Source organism: Pygocentrus nattereri, chromosome 4 (assembly GCF_015220715.1).
Source record: "Pygocentrus nattereri isolate fPygNat1 chromosome 4, fPygNat1.pri, whole genome shotgun sequence".
In the NCBI taxonomy this organism is placed as follows: Eukaryota; Metazoa; Chordata; class Actinopteri; order Characiformes; family Serrasalmidae; genus Pygocentrus; species Pygocentrus nattereri.
The window spans coordinates 47,865,300-47,886,114 of record NC_051214.1 but is presented as its reverse complement, the minus strand read 5'-3'; the positions used below and the strand labels follow the sequence as shown (position 1 = coordinate 47,886,114).

The 20,815-nt window shown below is 41.0% G+C and overlaps 3 protein-coding genes across 3 annotated transcripts in view; 2 read left to right on the top strand and 1 right to left on the bottom strand.

Annotated features, from left to right (window-relative positions):
* Positions 1-11,188, top strand: part of LOC108426252 (dynein heavy chain 8, axonemal) — a 41,148-nt gene extending 29,960 nt beyond the window's left edge. Inside the window, exons 73-91 of the mRNA XM_037538120.1 lie at positions 123-278; positions 434-616; positions 714-819; positions 1,021-1,273; positions 1,887-2,077; positions 2,193-2,314; positions 2,421-2,539; positions 2,686-2,888; positions 3,978-4,051; positions 4,148-4,300; positions 4,419-4,574; positions 4,957-5,073; positions 5,162-5,263; positions 5,350-5,510; positions 5,706-5,862; positions 6,671-6,823; positions 8,200-8,389; positions 8,602-8,723; positions 10,901-11,188. Coding sequence (XP_037394017.1) covers positions 123-278; positions 434-616; positions 714-819; positions 1,021-1,273; positions 1,887-2,077; positions 2,193-2,314; positions 2,421-2,539; positions 2,686-2,888; positions 3,978-4,051; positions 4,148-4,300; positions 4,419-4,574; positions 4,957-5,073; positions 5,162-5,263; positions 5,350-5,510; positions 5,706-5,862; positions 6,671-6,823; positions 8,200-8,389; positions 8,602-8,723; positions 10,901-11,188 — 3,006 coding nt within the window. The remainder of the gene's footprint in view (positions 1-122; positions 279-433; positions 617-713; positions 820-1,020; positions 1,274-1,886; positions 2,078-2,192; positions 2,315-2,420; positions 2,540-2,685; positions 2,889-3,977; positions 4,052-4,147; positions 4,301-4,418; positions 4,575-4,956; positions 5,074-5,161; positions 5,264-5,349; positions 5,511-5,705; positions 5,863-6,670; positions 6,824-8,199; positions 8,390-8,601; positions 8,724-10,900) is intronic.
* A 24-nt stretch (positions 11,189-11,212) lies between these two features.
* Positions 11,213-13,382, bottom strand: saysd1 (SAYSVFN motif domain containing 1). Its single transcript, XM_017695648.2, has 2 exons — positions 13,184-13,382; positions 11,213-12,608 (listed from the first exon to the last, which is right to left on the bottom strand). Exons 1-2 carry the CDS (start codon positions 13,346-13,348, stop codon positions 12,276-12,278), a joined length of 498 nt encoding a protein of 165 aa, XP_017551137.1. The 5' UTR covers positions 13,349-13,382; the 3' UTR covers positions 11,213-12,275.
* A 12-nt stretch (positions 13,383-13,394) lies between these two features.
* Positions 13,395-18,618, top strand: grcc10 (gene rich cluster, C10 gene). Its single transcript, XM_017695649.2, has 4 exons — positions 13,395-13,534; positions 14,583-14,663; positions 15,857-16,033; positions 17,279-18,618. Exons 2-4 carry the CDS (start codon positions 14,612-14,614, stop codon positions 17,416-17,418), a joined length of 369 nt encoding a protein of 122 aa, XP_017551138.1. The 5' UTR covers positions 13,395-13,534; positions 14,583-14,611; the 3' UTR covers positions 17,419-18,618.
* Positions 18,619-20,815: the final 2,197 nt, after the last annotated feature.

Genomic DNA, 20,815 nt, shown 5'->3' with positions numbered 1-20,815 from the left:
TGTGTACTGCATACACTCTTATCCTACGATATATATAATTATATATATATATATATGTGTGTGTGTGTGTGTGTGTGTGTGTGTGTGGGTGTGTGTGTGTGCGATTGATTTCGCCATCCAAGGTTACATCTCTGAATCACAAGTTCTTCCGAGCTCACCTTGAAGACAGTCTGTCCCTTGGTCGCCCCTTGCTCATTGAAGACGTGCATGAGGAGCTTGACCCAGCCCTGGACAATGTGCTTGAGAAAAACTTTATCAAGTCAGGGTCTACTTATAAGGTAGTAATAAAGACATGTGTAAGAACCTTACTAAAAGCTCATGGATGAATTATTCAGAGGCTGGACGGTTTTGAAAGCAAAATAGCCAAGAGTTCTTGTGAATTTGACTGTGCCTGCGTTACTTGTAAATAAAGTGATGAAATATTGTACGACAGGTCAAAGTTGGAGATAAAGAAACAGACATCATGGATGGTTTCCAGCTGTACATCACCACAAAGCTGCCAAACCCAGCATACACACCAGAGGTCAGTGCCAAGACATCCATCATTGACTTCACAGTGACGATGAAGGGACTCGAAAACCAGTTGCTAGGAAGAGTCATTCTCACTGAGAAATATGTAAGTTTGTACACCATTTGAAATTGTTATTTATGTTCAACTTGATACAATTATGCAGTTCTGTGACTCAACAGCATGTTCACTGGTGTCATTACAGGAACTGGAAGCTGAGAGACTGAAGCTTATGGAGGATGTCACAGTGAACAAGAGGAAGATGAAGGAGCTGGAGGATAATTTGCTGTACAAACTTAGCACCACAAAAGGTACTTTAAATGAGTCTGTTTCCTCTAAAGATATTCTGTAGCCTCTGTAAAGTAATAAGCAGAGAGTGCAAGGTTGTGGATTAGTTAAGATGTCCACAGGTCTCTTTATCTAAGTCCTTATAACTTACTCATCTCTGTAGCTCAGTATCTCTATAGCTGATGTATCTTAACTCTCTTGCATCCTTCTTTGTTCGTGTTTAGGGTCTTTGGTAGATGATGATTCTATGATTGGGATCTTAAGTGTCACTAAGCAAACAGCTGCAGAGGTGAGTGAAAAGCTGCATGTGGCAGCTGAAACAGAGGCGAAGATCATCACAGCCCAAGAAGAGTACAGACCAGCTGCCTCACGCGGCAGCACCCTATACTTTCTCATCACAGAGATGAGTATGGTCAACGTCATGTACCAGACTTCCCTGGCCCAGTTTCTCAAAATATTTGATCTCTCCATGGCAAGGTACTATTGAATTTTTTGTGTTTGTTTTATTATTTTTATATATATTATTTGTATATACACACACATACACACATCTTCTAAGATGTGTCTTGCTCTGGGTTGCGGGGCATATACAGTATATATTGGTATATACAGTACTGTGCAAAAGGCTTAGGAACCTAAGTAAATAGTTTAAAACCATTTATTTGGGAAGTAAGTGTGTAACACTATTTAACATTTGAATTAATATAAATAAACATGAACATGGTGAAAAAAATAAGTAACAGGAGGATGGTATATTATGAGCTGGATAGAAGAGCACATGTTTAGTTCCAGATTTCTCTTTGGTGCCCCCAGCCACTGCATAGATTCTCTAAATTGAAACTAGATATTGGATGATAGCTGCCAGTAGAACTGGGCTTGAGAAGATGTTTGTAAAGGGTTAAATGAACACTTTTATATACATAAAATTACTCATTGTATTAGTATTATTTGCATTTATTCTAATATTAGTGTTTTTCTTTAGTTACTCTTTAGTTAAATAGCTTTGGCTTAGGTTAGATTAGATTTGCACAGTACTATACATATTTTTTTCTCTAAAGTAATTTCGTTTGTGTTGTTTCTCTTCATTAAGGTCAGAAAAATCTCCTTTGACTCAGAAGCGCATTGCGAACATTATTGACTACTTGACCAACGAGGTGTTCAGATACACAGTTAGAGGACTGTACGAGAACCATAAGTTTATCTTCACTTTACTCTTGGCTCTCAAGATTGACCTCCAGAAGGGCAGTGTCAAACGTAACGAGTTTCAGATTCTCATTAAAGGTGCAGACAAAATTCAATTCAGTGTGAACGATGCAGTAAATGATAAACATCATAATGTTCTTTTGTTGCCAGTTCACTTACTCAGATATTGTGTATGATTTGACCGTATGTCAAGGTGGTGCCGCTCTGGATCTGAAAGCCTGCCCTTCTAAACCCTTTCGTTGGATCCTGGATATGACATGGCTCAACCTTGTTGAGCTCAGTAAACTGCCCCAGTTCTCAGAGATTATGAACCAGGTCAGTAAGCGTGTATTTCATTGAAGAACTTTTGTTTTACTAAGTACTATAGGCTGATAGTCATTACTAATGTCCAAATCATTTTTGCTTGTACCACAACATTAAGGTATCCCGCAACGAGAAGGGCTGGAAATTATGGTTTGACATGGATGCGCCAGAGGACGGTGTCATTCCAGATGGGTATAATGACTCACTGGATGTCTTTCACAGACTGCTGCTCATAAGGTTCTTGAATTATGAATTTTCATCATCTTTCACTCTACACAACTTTCTCTGATGTTCTAGAGTGGCATGTGTACATGTTTGACAACCTAACTTTGCCATTGTAAATTTGCTTGTGTGTGTTGAGTTCACTCACACCATCTCCCCAGATCCTGGTCTCCGGACCGCACGCTGTCTCAGGCCAGGAAATATGTAGGAGATTCATTGGGCATGAGGTTTGCTGAGCCTGTGATTTTGAACTTGGAAGCAACCTGGGAGGAGAGTGACCCACGCACACCTCTGATCTGCTTCCTGTCCATGGGTTCTGATCCAACCAACCAAATCGAGGCATTAGCAAAGAAGCTAAAATTGGGTGATTACTTTCATCTTTAGTAAAGCATTTTTTAAATGTGTGTAATTAATCCATTTTTAGGTTGCTTAAAACATGTGCACCAATGCAAATGCATTACCACAGTCAGTTTAAAGCTTCAGATGCTTAACCCCTTAAACAGCAAGCTTATTATTTGGTTACCAGTCCTAAGACCTATAATAGCGTAACTGCTGTAAGTTAATAGTTTATGGATAAAACTAATATATGCAGGACTAGAAAAGTCCTAGAAAAGACTAAAAAAAGCTAGAAAAGGCCAAAAAAGAAAAGAAAAAGCACACATCCAAGAGAGAATCAGCCTTTACCTGTATTAAAGCTTCCAGTCTTTTCGGAAGACTCTCTTTCAGTATTTCAAATACGTCTACTCAGATATCACAGAGTTCAGCCTGAGATGTTACATCAATATATTCCCAAACACATTCAGTGATATTTAGGGCAGTCTGTAGTTCTGAGAACATCAGCATCTTCTTTGATGTGTCTGTTTCCTTTTCTCAGTGAGGTTTTTTGACAGCTACACATCCTTTCAGACTCAGCACTGAGTTGTCTTTTCAGCATGGAAGGATGGACAAAAACTTGATTTTCTCCTCTCTCGCAAAGATGAAAAGCACTGTTTTTCTATTGGGGACAGTTTTGGTGTCTATCAGGTTGTGGAGGTTGTGGGCCCACATACTAGGGTTTAAAGGGGTTAAGTGCTCTAAGAAGAGTGCAACTGTTGAAATAAAATATCACAAGAAGAGAATATAAGAATGTTATGTTTATTGCCATGGCATAATTAGCAAAGTGTTATAGGGGGGGCACAGCTGTAGTCCCTCCTCCTTTAAATGACAAAATTTCTTATGAATCTCAATCTCTACTTTATATTTCCTGACGTTTTTGCACCCCACCACCACCCCAATTCTTCCCTGCATCTCAGTCCTATCATTTCTATCCTTTAAGCAAGAGTTTTCTCTTCTCCTACAATCATACAACTAGATGTTGAAGGCATGGTCCACACTCGCAAAGTGTTTATGGGCTTGAGAAATAGGAATAGGTCTGTCAACTCATGATTTGTGTAAAATTGACTTGTTTCATTAGAATGCAAGGCTATATCAATGGGACAGGGCCAAGAGGTGCATGCAAGGAGGCTGGTGCAGATGTCTATCGCACAGGTAAAAGCATGTGTGCTCGAGGACAGAAATGAAAGACGTGTTTATCATGTGTAAGAACTGAACAACATCTGAAATAACATTGTATGGCTGCTGCAGGGTGGCTGGGTTCTGCTGCAGAACTGCCATCTAGGACTTGAGTTCATGGGTGAGCTCCTTGAGACAGTGAGCACAGTTGAGACAATGCATGATTCCTTCAGGGTTTGGATCACCACAGAGCCCCACAGTCGCTTTTCCATCACCTTGCTGCAGGTTCTGTTCACTCTCCTCTTTTTCATACATGATTACAGTGTATTGACAATTTCTTGTTTATGTTCATTACTATTGCGACATATAGGTTCATCAAAGGAAAATGTTTTTCATTTTACAGTCCTCCATCAAGTTTACCAATGATCCTCCCCAAGGAGTCAGAGCTGGATTGAAGCGTACCTTTGTAGGAATTTCTAAGGAACAGTTAGATTTCATTAACTTGCCCATGTGGAAACCCTTGCTTTACAGTGTTGCCTTTTTACACACTGTTGTACAGGTAATCGTGCCTTGGCTTAGACATTTTGTGTGTTTCACAAAATAATGCATGCAAACATTTTAACCTAGGACTCACAATATCACGGTGTATATCGTTGTTGTGATAGATTATATCACAATAAAATATGCTTTTTTTAAACATAGCATGTGTATTGTCAGCACTTGTAGAATACTGACCAACTGCGTGTTTTATTATGAAGAGAGCAAAATTTGTTTAATTTAACTGTTCACTGTTTTTGATAGTATTTTTTAAAATTGTAGTACTATTGGTACTTCTTTCTTCTCAGTTCTGATCAAATGTATGTATTGTGAAATTTCTTTAGTATCAAAAAATTAGATTTTTACCATATTGCCGTGCTCTATTTCAAACTGTAATTTCACAGGAACGTCGCAAATTTGGGCCCTTGGGTTGGAATATTCCCTACGAATTTAACTCTGCAGACTTCACAGCAAGTGTGCAGTTTATTCAGAACCACTTGGACGAATGCAGCCCTAAAAAGGTCCAAACTGTTTTATTTATTTATTTTTTAAGTCTTAAGCTATGGTGTCTGCTGTACTGGTGCTGACTTGTTTAGTATTCTCCTGCAGGGAGTATCATGGGTTACAGTGCGTTACATGCTTGGAGAAGTGCAGTATGGAGGGAGAGTCACAGATGACTATGATAAACGACTTCTCAACTGTTTTTCACGAGTATGTTTCCCCTTGAACACCAAACCTGAGTAAAATTAGATATTGAATAAAAAAGTGAACTGCATTAAACTACTTCTGTTCAATAGGTGTGGTTCAATGACAAAATATTTGATCCATCATTCTGCTTCTACACTGGCTACAAGATTCCAGTATGCAAAACAGTTGATCAATACCTGGAATACATTCAGGCCCTACCAGCTGTAGACAGTCCTCAAGTATTTGGACTGCATCCTAATGCTGACATAACGTAAGGCTCAGCAAGACGTCTGCACATTTTTGCACCCATGTACATTTTCACATAGCAAGTTCACCAGGTTCATTATTTTCTATTGATAAAAGGAAGCAACATGGAGCAGGTTAATGAACATTCCATCGTAAACGATTTAATGTGACCAACAATTTATATGGGCTCAGATTTCTTTCTCTTGCTTTATTTTGACAGATATCAATCGAACACTTCAGCTGAAGTGCTGGACACTATTACTAACATTCAGCCTAAAGAGAGTGGTGGTGGAGCTGGTGAGACCCGAGAATCAATTGTTTATCGCCTTGCTCAAGATATGCTGGATAAACTTCCTCCCAATTACGTTCCCCATGAGGTACTCATCACTACCAAATACATGGTCTAGCTCTCTCTTCCTTCTGTGAATTCACAGAATATAAAACAATGAAAGACCTATGTTGATATATTTGAATCAAATCCTTTCTCTCCTTCACATTTTTGAGTGGCTTACCATAAATGTTATTGTTGAGGCAATTAAGATCCCTGATCAGTGAACTTTAGAGAACATCTCTGTATCTTCATCTGATCATCACCATGTAACTTGTTGCTATTAAGGCAATACATAATATTTTACTTTTGCCTATCTGGAAAATACATAACTTTTGGTACAGCTTAAGCTGGCATATTCATTTAAAGGATTTATGATAATGTATAATTTACATTGTTTATGCTAGTTTAGTTAACTGGCATTTGACCCGCTACTTGCCAGTGTCTTAAGCCAGGTGATTAAAAACTTGTCACTTTTTTGTAGGTAATAAATCACCTTGGTATGATCTATACTCTCAAATCAGCTAATCTCTTGTTGCAGTCCAGATTTGCTGGCATGTAATAAACCGGCATGTATTATCTCTTGGTACAGTCCAGATTTGCTGGTATGTAATAAACCGGCTTGAGGTACAAGACACAACCATACTGAATACTTTGCTAATGTTGGGTTTGCAAGCACTTTCATTGTAGTCACATGAGAGTTAGCAGTTGTTGTAACTTGCAGAAGAGTCACCTGTCAAGTAGAGCCACAGATCAAAATTAGAAGAGAGCAATTAATTGGCAAATAAAAATCAAGATTTTGTTTAAAGATGCAAAACAATATCTTTCAGTTGTTCTGTAACATTTTATTTGAACAGGTTAAAGCTAGACTTGTAAAAATGGGAGCTCTGAACTCCATGAACATTTTCCTGCGTCAGGAGGTTGACCGCATGCAGAGGATTATTACTGTACTGCGCACTAGCTTGAATGACCTTAAATTGGCCATTGAAGGTACAATTATTATGAGTGAGGTAAGAATTGTTTGATGTTCACTGTTACATTTTTCCCCTCTAGTGGTAGTCATTTTCTAATTGTTGACTCCTACACTATATTGCCAAAAGTATTCGTTCGTCTGCCTTCACACGCATATGAAATTGAGATCCCATTCTTAATCCATAGGGTTTAGTATGATGTTGGCCTTTGTAGCTATAACAGCTTCAACTCTTCTGGGAAGGCTTTCCACAAGGGTTAGGAGTGTGTTTATTAAAATTTTTGACCGTTCTTCCAGAAGCACATTTGTGAGGTCAGACACTGATGTTGGACGAGAAGACCTGGCACGCAGTCTAATTCATCCCAGAGCTGTTCTATCGGGTTGAGGTCAAGTTCCTCCACACAGACTCACTCATCTATGTCTTTATGAACCTTGCTAGAACAGGAAGGGGTCATCCCCAAACTCTTCCCACAAAGTAGGTGCATGGAATTGTCCAAAATATCTTGGTGTTCTGAAACATTGAGTTCCTTTCACTGTAACTAAGGGACCTAGCCCAACTCCTGAAAAACAGCCCCATACCATGATCCCCCCTCCACCAAACTTTACACTTGGCACAATGCAGTCAGACAAATACTGTTTTCCTGGCAGCCGCCAAACCCAGAGTCATCCATTGGATTGCTAGATGGAGAAGCATGATTCGGCAGTCCAGAGAACACATCTCCACTGCTCTAGAGTCCAGTACCAGCGCTTTACACCTCTGCATTCGATGCATTGCATGGAGCATTGGTGATGTAAGGCTTGGATGCAGCTACTCAGCCGTGGAAACCCATTCCATGAAGCTCTATATGCTGTTCTTGAGCTGATCTGAAGGCCACATGAAGTTGGGAGGTCTGTAGCGATGGACTTAGCATCCGCTGACCCCACTTCATGGCTGAGTTGCTGTCGCTCCCAGTGACTTCCACTTTCTTATACTACTGACAGTTAACTGTGGAATATTTAGTAGCAAGGAAATTTCACGAGTGGACCTGTTGCACATGTGGCATCCTATCATGGTACCACCCTGGAATTCACTGAGCTCCTGAGAGCGACCCATTCTTTCACTAATGTCTGTAGAAGCAGTCTGCAGGCCTAGGGGCTTGGTTTTATACACCTGTGGCCATGGAGTTGATTGGAACACCTGAATTCAACAATTTGGATGGGTGAGTGAATACTTTTGGAAATATAGTGTATCTGTTATCTGTACAACATTATACATTATAATAACAGATTGCCCTGAATTTCTTACAACTGTTAACACAGCTGAAATCTGTACTATTTTGTTTGGCTGTGCCACCATTGTTTTACAAATGTTATACACATTTCTTAGCCCAGTAAAATAAATTTTGTGGCCTGTTAAAATATGTTATTTTCATTTAGAACCTCAGGGATGCTCTCGACAACATGTTTGATGCTCGTGTACCAAACTTGTGGAAAAAGTTGTCTTGGGAATCAACTACCTTGGGGTTTTGGTTCACTGAACTGTTGGAGAGAAATATTCAGTTTCACAGCTGGGTCTTTGAGGGCAGGCCCAAAACATTCTGGATGACTGGCTTTTTCAATCCCCAGGGTAGGCTAAAATATGGACCTATATAAATATGATGTTTAGTGTACACCTAATATGTACCTGCTACACTACACTATTCATGAAGAAATATACCACATATTTCCTGTCCATCATGAAATTCCAATAACCATTAAAAATTATAATTCAAATTTAGAATTATACCTAACTCACCTATATCTCCTGGGTACTTAATAATGAATAACTTTGTGTTGCAGGTTTCCTGACAGCTATGCGGCAGGAGGTGACAAGGGCGCACAAAGGCTGGGCTCTGGACACAGTTGCTCTGCATAATGAAGTGCTGAAGCAAACCAAGGAGGAGATCACTGCTTCACCATCCGTAGGTTTAACATATAACAAGTATAAGAGGCATATTGGTAAGATGATGGGCATCAAGGGTGCACAGTATGTCGCAGTGAATGTTATTTGACCAATAATGCAAAATTATAAATGTGATTTAATGTGTCCGATACTGGTATTGTAGCAGATAATTATAAGCAATATTTCTGCAGCTTGCTCTTAGCCTGCGCACACTGCAGGATGTATATTCAGTATTGATGTTCTTTTCTGCATACAACATAGTAGATAATAACACCACACTCCCACTGCCCCAACCTTCACCCCCCCAAAAAACATGAGGGTTCAGTTCCTGCTCTGCTTTAGTAAAAGTATACACAGACACGGCTTTGTGATAAAGGTGGACAAGCCTGTAATGCTACATTCATCTATCTTAAGTATGTAAGCAGCTGTGAAAGTTTGCTAAGTAATATATAATATTTAAATACAGTAATATACAACCCCAATTCCAATGAAGTTGGGACATTGTGTAAAACATAAATAAAAACAGAATACGATGATTTGCAAATCCTTTTCAACCTGTATTCAATTGAATACACTACAAAGATGTTTAATGTTCAAACGGGTAAACTTTATTGTCCATCCATCCATCCATCCATTATCTAAGCCGCTTCTCCGTCAGGGTCGCGGGGTAAACTTTATTGTTTTTTTGCAAATATTCACTCATTTTGAATTTGATGCCTGCAACACGTTCCAAAGAAGTGTTTACCACTGTGTTACATCACCTTTCCTTTTAACACTCAATAAGCGTTTGGGAACTGAGGACACTGATTGTTGAAGCTTTGTAGGTGGAATTCTTCCCCATTCCTGCTTGATGTCCAGCTTCAGCTGCTCAGCAGTCCGGGGGCTCCGCTGTCGTATTTTGAGCTTCATAATGTGCCACACATTTTCAATGGGAGACGGTCTGGACTGCAGGCAGGTCAGTCTAGTACCTGCACTCTTTTACTACGAAGCCACGCTGTTGTAACATGTGCAGAATGTGGCTTGGCATCGTCTTGCTGAAATAAGCAGGACGTCCCTGAAAAAGACGCTGCTTGGATGGCAGCAGATGTTGCTCCAAAACCTGCATGTACCTTTCAGCATTAATGGGGCCTTCACAGATGTGCAGGTTACCCCTGCCATGGGCACTAACACACCCCCACACCATCAGAGATGCTGGCTTTTGAACTTTACGCTGAAAACAATCCGGACAGTCCTTTTCCTCTTTGGCCCGGAGGACACGGTGTCCATGATTTCCAAAAACAGTGTGAAATGTGGACGCGTCAGACCACAGGACACTTTTCCACTCTGCGTCAGTCCATCTCAGATGAGCTTGTAGATGGAGCGAAGAACTGAATTCACTGACAGTGGTTTTCTGAAGTGTCCTGAGCCCATGTGGGAATATCCGTTACAGAATGATGTAGGTTTTTAATGCAGTGCTGCCTGAGGGGTCGAAGGTCACGGGCATTCAGTGTTGGTTTTCTGCCTTGCTGCTTACCTGCAGAGATTTCTCCAGATTCTCTGAATCTTTTGATGATATTATGAACTGTAGATGATGAAATCCCTAAATTCCTGTAGTTGCACGTTGAGAAACGTTGTTCTTAAACTGTTGGACTATTTGCTCACGCAGTTGTTCACAGAGTGGTGAACCTCGCCCGTCCTTGCTCGTGAACGACTGAGCCTTTCAGGGACGCTCCCTTTATACCCAATCATGACACTCACCTGTTTCCAGTTAACCTGTTCACCTGTGGAATGTTCCAAACAGGTGTTTTTTGAGCATTCCTCAACTTTCCCAGTCTTTTGTTGCCCCTGTCCCAACTTCTTTGGAACGTGTTGCAGGCATCAAATTCAAAATGAGTGAATATTTGCAAAAAACAATGAAGTTTATCCATTTGAACATTAAATATCTCGTCTTTGTAGTGGATTCAATTGAATAGGGTTGTAGATGTTTACAGCGATTGACATCACACATGTAGCTGTCACAGCAATATAAAATAAATCACTGATTAATTTTTAATCCATCTAGTGTGAGCTTAAAATACAGAATTTTTTATTTTATTTTCATTGATTTAAATATTGGCAACAACAGTGTGTTAAATATTGGTTATTGTTGACTGAGAAATGTCACACTGGTGCATTCCTTTTATTAACTCTGTTTCCACTGCTTCCTTCATGCTGTAGGAAGGAGTGTATGTGTACGGTCTGTACCTAGACGGGGCTGGCTGGGACCGCAGGAATTGTCGCCTCACCGAATCCACACCCAAAGTGCTGTTCACCCCTCTTCCTGTAGTGCACATGTTTGCCATCAATTCTATTGCCCCTAAAGATCCTAAGCTTTACATATGCCCCATCTACAAGAAACCAAGACGTACTGACCTCACCTACATCACAGGAATAGTCCTACGCACAGTACAGCCACCTGACCATTGGATAATGCGTGGGGTTGCACTGCTCTGTGATATAAAGTGAAGGCAGTTTGTAAACATAAACATGAACGCTTGGAATGTTTGTTTTTAATTAGTTAAACTGATTTTCTTGGAAACAGAAAGAATGCTGTTTATCAAAAAAATTAAATGATCAATAGCAGTTGAAAGTCCAGAGTAGGAGTTTTATGTACATCTTTAAACAGCTGTCACTGGCCAGCATTCTGCATTGTCTGATGTTGTGCCTGTGCCAACCGTCGCCAATTTGAAACTGTATGCAGTGGTTCTCAGAAGTTAAGTCATGTATGATAAATTGTACTAAATATTGTTCTGTGTTTCTCGTGGCCCCTTTCATGAGTGACCTGTTTTGACAGCAAGGCAGATGCGGTCTGGACGCAAATATAGATGCGCATATATACATTTATACAGACATACAGCTGTTACTTGAATGCATATGAAGAGTCATCTGGTATGAACAAGTTTATCAAGAGAAAATTTAAAGCGCCCAAACCCAATAAATTACCCTGAAAGCCATTTGGCCAGAAGACCTTATTTCGCCACACAACTGCACTGACAAAATGCCAGGTTCTGATGTCACTTAGATGCAGGAAAAAAGTGGAAGTGTTTGTAACGAAGGCACTAGGTTTGTGTTTTAGCTATATGTGTAAATGTTTGCTTAAACAATTATAAATGCATTGTTTATGTATTTTGTTTATTGCTTTGCGGTCAAAAACTAGGTCACTAATGAAAAAGGCTGATATCATCTATAAAGGGGACATTACTCCAGGACAAACGTCTGAGTACAACTGTACCACAAATGTACAACTTATGCAACTATATCATAGATATAAGCTAATGGGGTTAAGGGGACCCTTTTTTTGCCTACATATTTTGAAGGAATGCAGACTTAAAACAGGCCTGTGTCCAATCTCCCATTCAAGATCCAGTTAAATGTGGGGAGCTGCACTCAAACATGACTTTTATACAATATTTCACTTTTTTTTTTAAGCCCTCCTCATATTAGTCACTCTTTAACGTCCTCTGATTCAGATTGTCCAGAAGGTCATGTGTGCTGGACAGTGTAGACATCCATTTCTTCTGCAGCAGAGTTCTAACCAGCTTTCAGTAGTCCGTCATGACCTCAGTCTGTTGGCCATGGGTCTGTACCCCATCTCTCCCTCCAGCTGTTCAGCAGTTAAAGTGCCCAAGATTGGCTGGCAGTCGGGATTAAAGACCGAGTAAGCGCTGAGCTCTCCAGGTCGTCTCGCAGTGGGACTCCGCAGACCTTCATAGATCCAGTAGAACAGAGACAGGAGGAAAAACGGCAGCCCAAATTCAAGTTCAGAGAAAAGCCCAAGTAGCACCAGCCAAAGCAGCACTTTCAGCAGGGTCAGATTAGTGAAGGCCAATCGCTGCACTCCCAGCCAGCGGCCCAGAGCACTGTCCAGCAGCCATTCAGAGCTTTCCTGGGGGAAAAAGCAAAGCTAACGTTGTTACCAAACTCTGGAAATCCACAGCCGAAACAACGTCTGTAAAAATACATCCCAAAAACCTAAACTCGCTCAAAAAGCATCCAGGTCTTAATTAAGGTCGCACAGATGTGTTACTCCGGTTTATGACACATTAAGACTTAGTACGAACTATAAAAATGCAGCCCGTAACTTTAGATGTTGGACATAACCAAGTAAACTACGGAAGCCTGTTTACGCCACCAGGAAAAAAATGTACAGCTATTTAGTAAATCATTTTAAAAAATGGTGTTTTTCATCATTTTGGCTTGGTATCTCATCACTTTGCTATGTCATGTAAGTATGACTTACAGTCTCATAATTTGCTTGGCATCTAAGAATCGGCTCACACCGAGTCATGATTTTGAGATAGTAAATCGCTGTGTATTTTTCCTGTGGCGGAAACGAGCTTCCACAATGAACGGCATAGTAGTTGATGTAGTTGGAAAGAAGCATCCATACTGCGGTGACCTTCCGTTAAACTAAACTGTTGTAAGTCTGCTGAGGAGAGAGAGCAGTGAACTGTCCGCCACCTTCTCTTGGAGTTTGTCTGCTTTGCTCTGCGCCTCCTCTGCAGAGGCTGCTTCCACCAGCGGCTCAGTCGGATCCTTCTGCTCACGTCTCTCGTCCTGTGCGCTTTTCTCCGCTTCCATCTCGGCCCTCTTTCGAGCTCTGAACTCTGCCAGCTTCTGCTCCATGTCTGCATCAAAAGAGCTCGAAACCTCAAATGAAACCGAGTAGCTCAGTGGACAAGCTGAAGGGCGACGACAGTTCCTACTTTGTTTGTAGCACACGGTCAGATTCCAGCGACGCACCGGTGTGTTTACTCGCTGTCGGGAGTCTGTGTCCAGTTCGGCTCTGTTTTCGACCAGCAGCGCTTTACTGTAAGTACAGAAACAGTGAAACTTCACGCATTACAGGGTTGACGTTATGAGCAACGGTGGGCAATTGAGAAGACGCAGGAGATGCTGTAGCTGTAGATACAGTGCAGGTCGGCCCTGTATAGCGTTGACACAAACTGGCTGTGTTCCCATTGGCGATCGTGCGTGCTGCTCCCTAGTACACTAGCTAACACACTTTCAGTTCAAACAAACCTAAAAGCCATTAAATGCTGCTTTCAGCTGGGTTGTCTTCTCTCTTAATCACGTGCGAGTATAAATGTTGGTATAAATAAGCGTAAGCATCACACGTGCGATCTAGGTTAGAACATTTTGTAGACACTAGTTTATTTAGTCCCTTGATATAGGAGTTGATCGTCCCAGTCCTGGGATCCCACAGCGTATTAGCGCTTATTATCATTTTTTCCAAGCTGATCAAGTGGCTGTAAATTATGTAACTGTGGCTCATATAATGTGTGTCCGCCGTCGATTTGAAACGGACCCTGCGCACTAGCCAGGCGCACTAACCTAGTTAGTACACAAGTTCGGTTATTGGAGCGCGACCGCTCATTTGCTTTCTCATATTTACATTCGTTAACGCTAAACTATGTCGAACGATCCTGCGTTACTGTACAACTTAAAAAAGACGTCTTTTAGACAGTGGTTCTGTTTAGAGCCATGAGTTCATTTCGTGCTTCTTGGTTCTTTGCATGGTGAAATGGTTCTTCAGATTTATGGGGATTATATGGTACATGGTTATGGCTTTATAGCGCCAAGAAGTTCTCCTGTTACAGGAGACATCGTCACACAGCAGTGCAGTTTTCAAAAATACTCTATGTTGAACCATATACAACATATTCTTCATCAGTTTGAAGGACCATTTCACCATGCGAAGAACCATTTAAGCATGAAATGGTTCTATAGTTATAGAACTCACGGTTGCCTTTAAGAATGAATGTTTATTAGTTGATCAGTTCTTCATTGTCTGTTTATATATGTTTATATATATTGTCTGTATATTTCGTTGTCATTACAAATCACTGGTTGTTTTCAGTGTCACATCTGAGAGGTTGACCTGCCGGTATGGCATCAGCTCCAGCCCAGCAGCCCACTCTGACCATAGAACAGGCCAGAGGTAGGAGAGAATCTTCATCTCATTATTATTATTATTATTATTATTATTATTATTACTACTCCTACTAAACACCTAGAGATTTTTTTTTCAAGAAAACCAATGACTTCTGGTGCTGCTTTGCACCTACTGTACATATACATATTAGTACGTCTCTTATCCACAGCGACTTACAATTTGATCATTTTACACAAGCAGGCGAAGGTGGTGTTAGGAGTCTTGCCCAAGGACTCTTATTGGTATAGTGTAGGGTGGTTACCCTGGTGGGGGATTGAACCCCAGTCTACAGCGTAGGAGGCAGAGGTGTTAACCACTACACTATCCCAACCATCACCTTATTGTACACAGAGGATCAGCAGGCTTTGACCCTTGTGATGTACAGCCAAAGCAAAATGATGTACAAAACTCAATTCTGATTTAAATATTAATAATGTATGCCTTTATGTGATTTGTGCCACATGACACTGTTAAAGGGTAATTCCACTGATTTTTCACATCTTCCACATAATTCAAGTTTCAAGAGATTTTACTGCCATTTACTGCCTCTGAGCTCAGGACTGTCTTTTTCTCTAAGCTATTGGTAACTAGGAAAGATACTTTCTCTAGATTGACAAAGCTCTTCTTGTAAGTCGCTCTGGATAAGAGCATCTGCTAAATGCTGTAAATGTAAATGTAAATGTATGGGCATAGCAGAGTACCGGTTTTGTTGAATTCTTTCAGAGAGTCAGCTTTGTAAAAACAGACAAAGAAAGCCCATTAAAAAAAAGCAGCACTAGTTTTCCTTTATGCTTTATGATATCTCTAAAATAAGCTTTTGGTCTAAGCTGTTGTGGCAGAGAGGTACATGCAGGGTAGGACAAAACTGTCGACCCATTAAAACATTTTGAAGTTTAGACAGTAAATACAGTGTCTATATTTGTGTTGTAGTCATGGTGACCCCTGGTTCCTATCACTGCCACTGTAAAGAAAAAGACCCATTTCAGACCAAACCACTCTGGATCACTCTGTTTACACCTCAGTGGTTGAATTATGTAGAAATTTTTAAAAATTAGGTGGAATCCTCCTTTAATCCAATAAGGGATGGCAGTTTTACAGGGGGGTGGTTTTGCCTTTTACACTCCTCCCCAGTCCTGATGAAGCTCATTCCAGTACAACTTTAATGTAAGCAGTAATCCATGTATTCTTTTCTTTGTCAGTTGTTCTGAGTGAAGTCATTCAGGCCTTCTCAGTGCCTGAGAATGCAGCTCGAATGGAGGAGGCCAGAGAGAGTGCCTGTAATGACATGGGGAAGATGCTGCAGCTCGTATTGCCTGTAGCTACACAAATCCAGCAAGAGGTCATCAAGGCCTACGGCTTCAACAACGAAGGAGAAGGTGAATGACACGATTCACCAACAGAGCTGTCTGTCCAAAACTATCCAGACAGCTCATTTAATTAATGAATTCTGCTACTTTAAGGTGCACCCATCACTGACCACACACACACCTTGTGCAATCCCCATAGAAAAGCACTGACCAATAGAATGGGACACTCTGGAGCAGCTGCACACCATAATTGCAGTTATTTAATCACAGTTATTTTACAGAGTCATTAGATTTCACAATCATATTGTACAAGCATAAAGTCAGATGTGCTTCCATTAGTCGCTCCTTTCTGTCTGACTTTTAAATAAAAACCATTGTGTTACAGTTTTGACCATTGTTTTTTAAATGTTGCACTACCGGCCATTTTTTCTCAGTTCCGATGTCTGAAAAATAAATTTTGTGACATCATGTATAACGAACATTTGTTGAAGTGTCACAGTATGAAAACTTAGCCATATTGCCCATCTGTAATTTACAGTACGATGCAGTATAACCTCATGTTAACAGCAGAGCAAGACAGCTAACCGGCCAGTTTAGCTGCTTTAGACTTGTGTTTTCTTAGCTGTGTAAAATGAACAAAACAGAAAAGTGTTAATCAGTTATTTATACAACAGTTAATCAATAGCTAAAATTTCATGATCATGAAGGGTTTATAAAGGGCTATGAATCCCCCCAGCACTGGAACTGTGTTCTCTGGAGTGATGCAACTCCATCCAATAGAACTGACCATCAGTACATGACCTCACTAATGCTCAATCAAACCTCACAGCAACGTTCAATATCTAGTGTAAAGCCTTCCCAGAAGAGTAGAGGCTGTTAGTGCAGCAAAGGGGGACAAACTCACCGTTCATAGTCTTCATTTCAGAAGAAACACTGCATGAGTAGATGTCTGCTAGAAGAATTTGCCAGTAGTGCAGAACTGTAGTAGTCATTTATTTAGAGCACTAATTTATTGCCATATGTACATATACATATACATATTCTCACTTCTAGGACAAAGACAAGACAACAATTCAACAGACAGCTCAAATCACGCATGTCAAACTGTGGACCTTATGGGCCAGAGTGCTGAGGAGATCAGCGTTTGTCCTCATCTAATGCTCTGAGTTCAGTTCCTGGCCTTGTTAAGTAGCTGATGAGTTGAACTAGGTGTGTTTAATGAGGCAGTGTGCTGAAGTCTGCAGTGTTTTGGCCTGTGAGGACTGGAGCCTGACACATTTGGCTTAAATAGTGCTTGTTATGTTTGGTTTACAGGTGTGTTGAAGTTTGCCAGACTGGTGAAAATGTATGAATCTCAAGACCCGGAGATCGCTGCCATGTCAGTCAAGCTCAAGTCTCTCCTTCTGCCACCTCTGTCAACCCCGCCGATTGGTGGTGGAATCCCAGCTTCCTAGACAGACTGAAACCTGCATCTCGTTAACAAGTCTTTGTGTTCCCCAGACTGATCTACGCTCTGTGATCCTCTTCCGGAAATGGAAATATCATTCAAATCACGAAGCGGTTTTAAAAAGCACATCACATTCCCATGTCATTCCAGCCTCTGAATGATTTCCATTTCACATTTCGCTCATATTTATTCTTTTTTGTCTTCTACGCAAGTTTTTCTGCTTTTTACAGAGGGTTTCACACACAGACTCTCTGATTTAAACATCAAAGAAACAACAGGAATTGAGTTTATGAAGATCTGTGTGAAATCGGGAGTTTTCAAAAACACCTAAAAGCTCAATTTCCAGTTATGAAATTTTACCCTGCAGCTGAAAAATGACCCCAGCTGCACTGTAGTACAGCAATCCCACACAGCGGCTGAAAGGTATATTTCAGTGCTTTTTAACCTAATCTCTTATCTGCAGCGTCCGTAGCATGTCGCTGCTGTCGAAACAAAACCTCATGTCACAGCAGAACTCAAATTATGTCCAAAACAAAAATGGAGATACAAGGTTTTGTTCTGACAGTGTCAGATGTTCACGACAGACAAGAGTTTTACCTGTTGACTCAAAACTCATTTATAATAGATGGCAGTGGACAGTTGCTGAAATGACCCTTAAATCGTATTTACAATTGTGCCTACCAACATGAACATAGTGCATTTTATGGAGCTGTGGAATAACAGAACTTATGAGCAAGCCTGAAACACCTCCTTCCATTCTAACGTCTTTTACATTCCCATCTCTACCTTCCGTTTCGCCACCACTCCAACTCCTCAAAGGCAGGTCTGGCCTTTTAGCTCCAGGCAGAGGCTGCCCAGAACTCCAGCTCAAGTTCATCCTTCCATCCATCAGTCTCACCTCATACTATCATCATAAAGGCGCGATCTCAGCTCTCAGACTCTTAATTAGAACAACGCCAGGGGGCTTTTTGCTTCAGACTCACTTTAGAACCTCTGTTTGTAGTTGAGTTTGTCTTCTTGTGCAGCAGGACGTTGGATTAGTTTGTGTGCTGTGTCCAGTGCAGCTGATCCATCAACTTAACAGGCATTTAGCAAAACTCAAATTTTCTCATTATTGTTGTTTTTTTTAAGTATCTTTTTTACATTTTTTTCATTGTGTTATGTATTTCAGTTCCTTGTGTGCAATAAACATGTTTACCAGTACGAACCCAGTGACAGTAAGACTTCAGCAATGCTTTAACTGTAAACATGCATCTCAACTAGTATTAATGTATATGTATATATTAATGTGTATATATATTGGTGCTTGTTTTGCTTCCATCCATGATCAACTTAAATCTAAAATATAAATATATATATATATATATATATATATACAATAAACATGTCTTTACACCAGGCCTATCCTTTTAAAGGGATACTTGGCTTTAGTTCTGATGCACGTTTGAAAGATTTGGGTCATTTACCTCGACTTCACAAACGTGCCCAAAGGCATCTGCACGTCTCTGTAATCGGATGTCCTTCATACTGAAAACTCTCCTTATTGCTTCAGTAGTCGGATGTTTTCATTGAGAAGGTGTCCTGCCACCTATATGAATGATTGAATATGAAAATGCCCTTAATGGGGAACTCGTCAGATTTTTCAGAATGTCTGCATAACTCAGTGTTTGAGTCGTAAACAGTGGTTCAGTGTGAAATGGTTGTTAGTGGTGGTGATGGGAACCAGGGGTCGCCATGACTACAGCACAATTATAGACATTTTATTTATTATCCAAAACTACCAGTGAAGCTATACGAGTCTTCAGAGCTTTATATGGAATGTTGATGATGGGGAAATGCACCTCTCTGCCATGAACGGATTGTAACAGCATGTTTTAAGCCCAATTTTTGTCTTAATAATTTGCACTTAATAGTCTGATCACGGGGCGGCACGGTGGCGTGGTGGGTAGCGCTGTCGCCTCACAGCGAGGAGGGCCTGGGTTCAATTCCCCGGCCGGGTGACCAGGGTCCTCTCTGTGTGGAGTTTGCATGTTCTCCCCGTGTCTGCGTGGGTTTCCTCCGGGTTCTCCGGTTTCCTCCCACAGTCCAAAGACATGCAGTCAGGCCAATTGGTTGTGCTAAATTGCCCCTGGGTGTGAGTGAGTGACTGTCTGTGTCTGTCTGTCTGCCCTGCGATGGACTGGCGACCTGTCCAGGGTGTATCCTGCCTTCCGCCTGAAGACTGCTGGGATAGGCTCCAGCTCCCCCCCACGACCCTGACGGAGAAGCGGCTTAGAAAATGGATGGATGGATGGATGGATAGTCTGATCACAGTCAGATCTGGGCAGTTATCAAGTGGGCTTGTAAACAGCATACTCTGATTTCTTAGATCAGATTAAGGTCTAGAAATCTGAAAAAGAGGCTGGATGTGAGCTCAGTGATGAGGTTTTTCAGTGCATGTAAACCAGGGGTGGTGCAGCTGCAGATTTCTCTCCAAACTGCCCGCTGCAGAGCACACCTGCTTCTACTTGCTTAATCAACTGGTCAGTGTTCAAAGAACTGACCGTGTGTGCTGCTGCTTTGTTGCACCGAAAGCCTCCAGCCACACCAACCCTTTGCAGATAAGAATAGATTTAAACCCTCACCCTGATTTCATTCGTTTCAGTCTGTGCATGTGGGAAAACAGAGTGCTGTTCTGGAAACAGTAAGCAGCGTTTAACGCATCACCTGTGAGACGCAGCGCAACACTTTTGGGGTGACGCTGAAACCGACTCCACGCTGGACGAAATGAAGGATTTAAATATTCTTCATCTTCTAGACGATGTATGTTCACATGTTAAAAAGCTGGAGCATTAACTTTTACATTACATTGATGTCACGTCGCCTTTCGTGAGTTTATTGCGTGGTTGTAAAGCCAAAATCTGATTACCTCCTGACTCATGAACGCCAGGATTACAGTGCATCCGGAAAGTATTCACAGCGCTTCACTTTTTCCACATTTTGTTATGTTACAGCCTTATTCCAAATTGAATTAAATTAATCTTTTTCCTCTAAATTCTACACAAAATACCCCATTGTGACCATGTGAAAAACGTTTTCTCGAGAGTTTTGAAAATTTATTAAAATTAAAAAACAAAGAAATCATATTTACATAAGTATTCACAGCCTTTGCTTAATACTTTGTAGAACCACCTTTGGCAGCAACTACAGCCTCAAGTCTTTTTGAATATGATGCCACAAGCTTGGCACACCTATCTTTAGGCAGTTTTGCCCATTCTTCTTTGCAGTACCTCTGAAGCTCCATCAGGTTGGATGGGAGACGTCTGTGCACAGCCATTTTCAGATCTCTCCAGAGATGTTCAATCGGATTCAAGTCTGGGCTCTGGCTGGGCCACTCCAGGACATTCACAGAGTGGTCCTGAAGC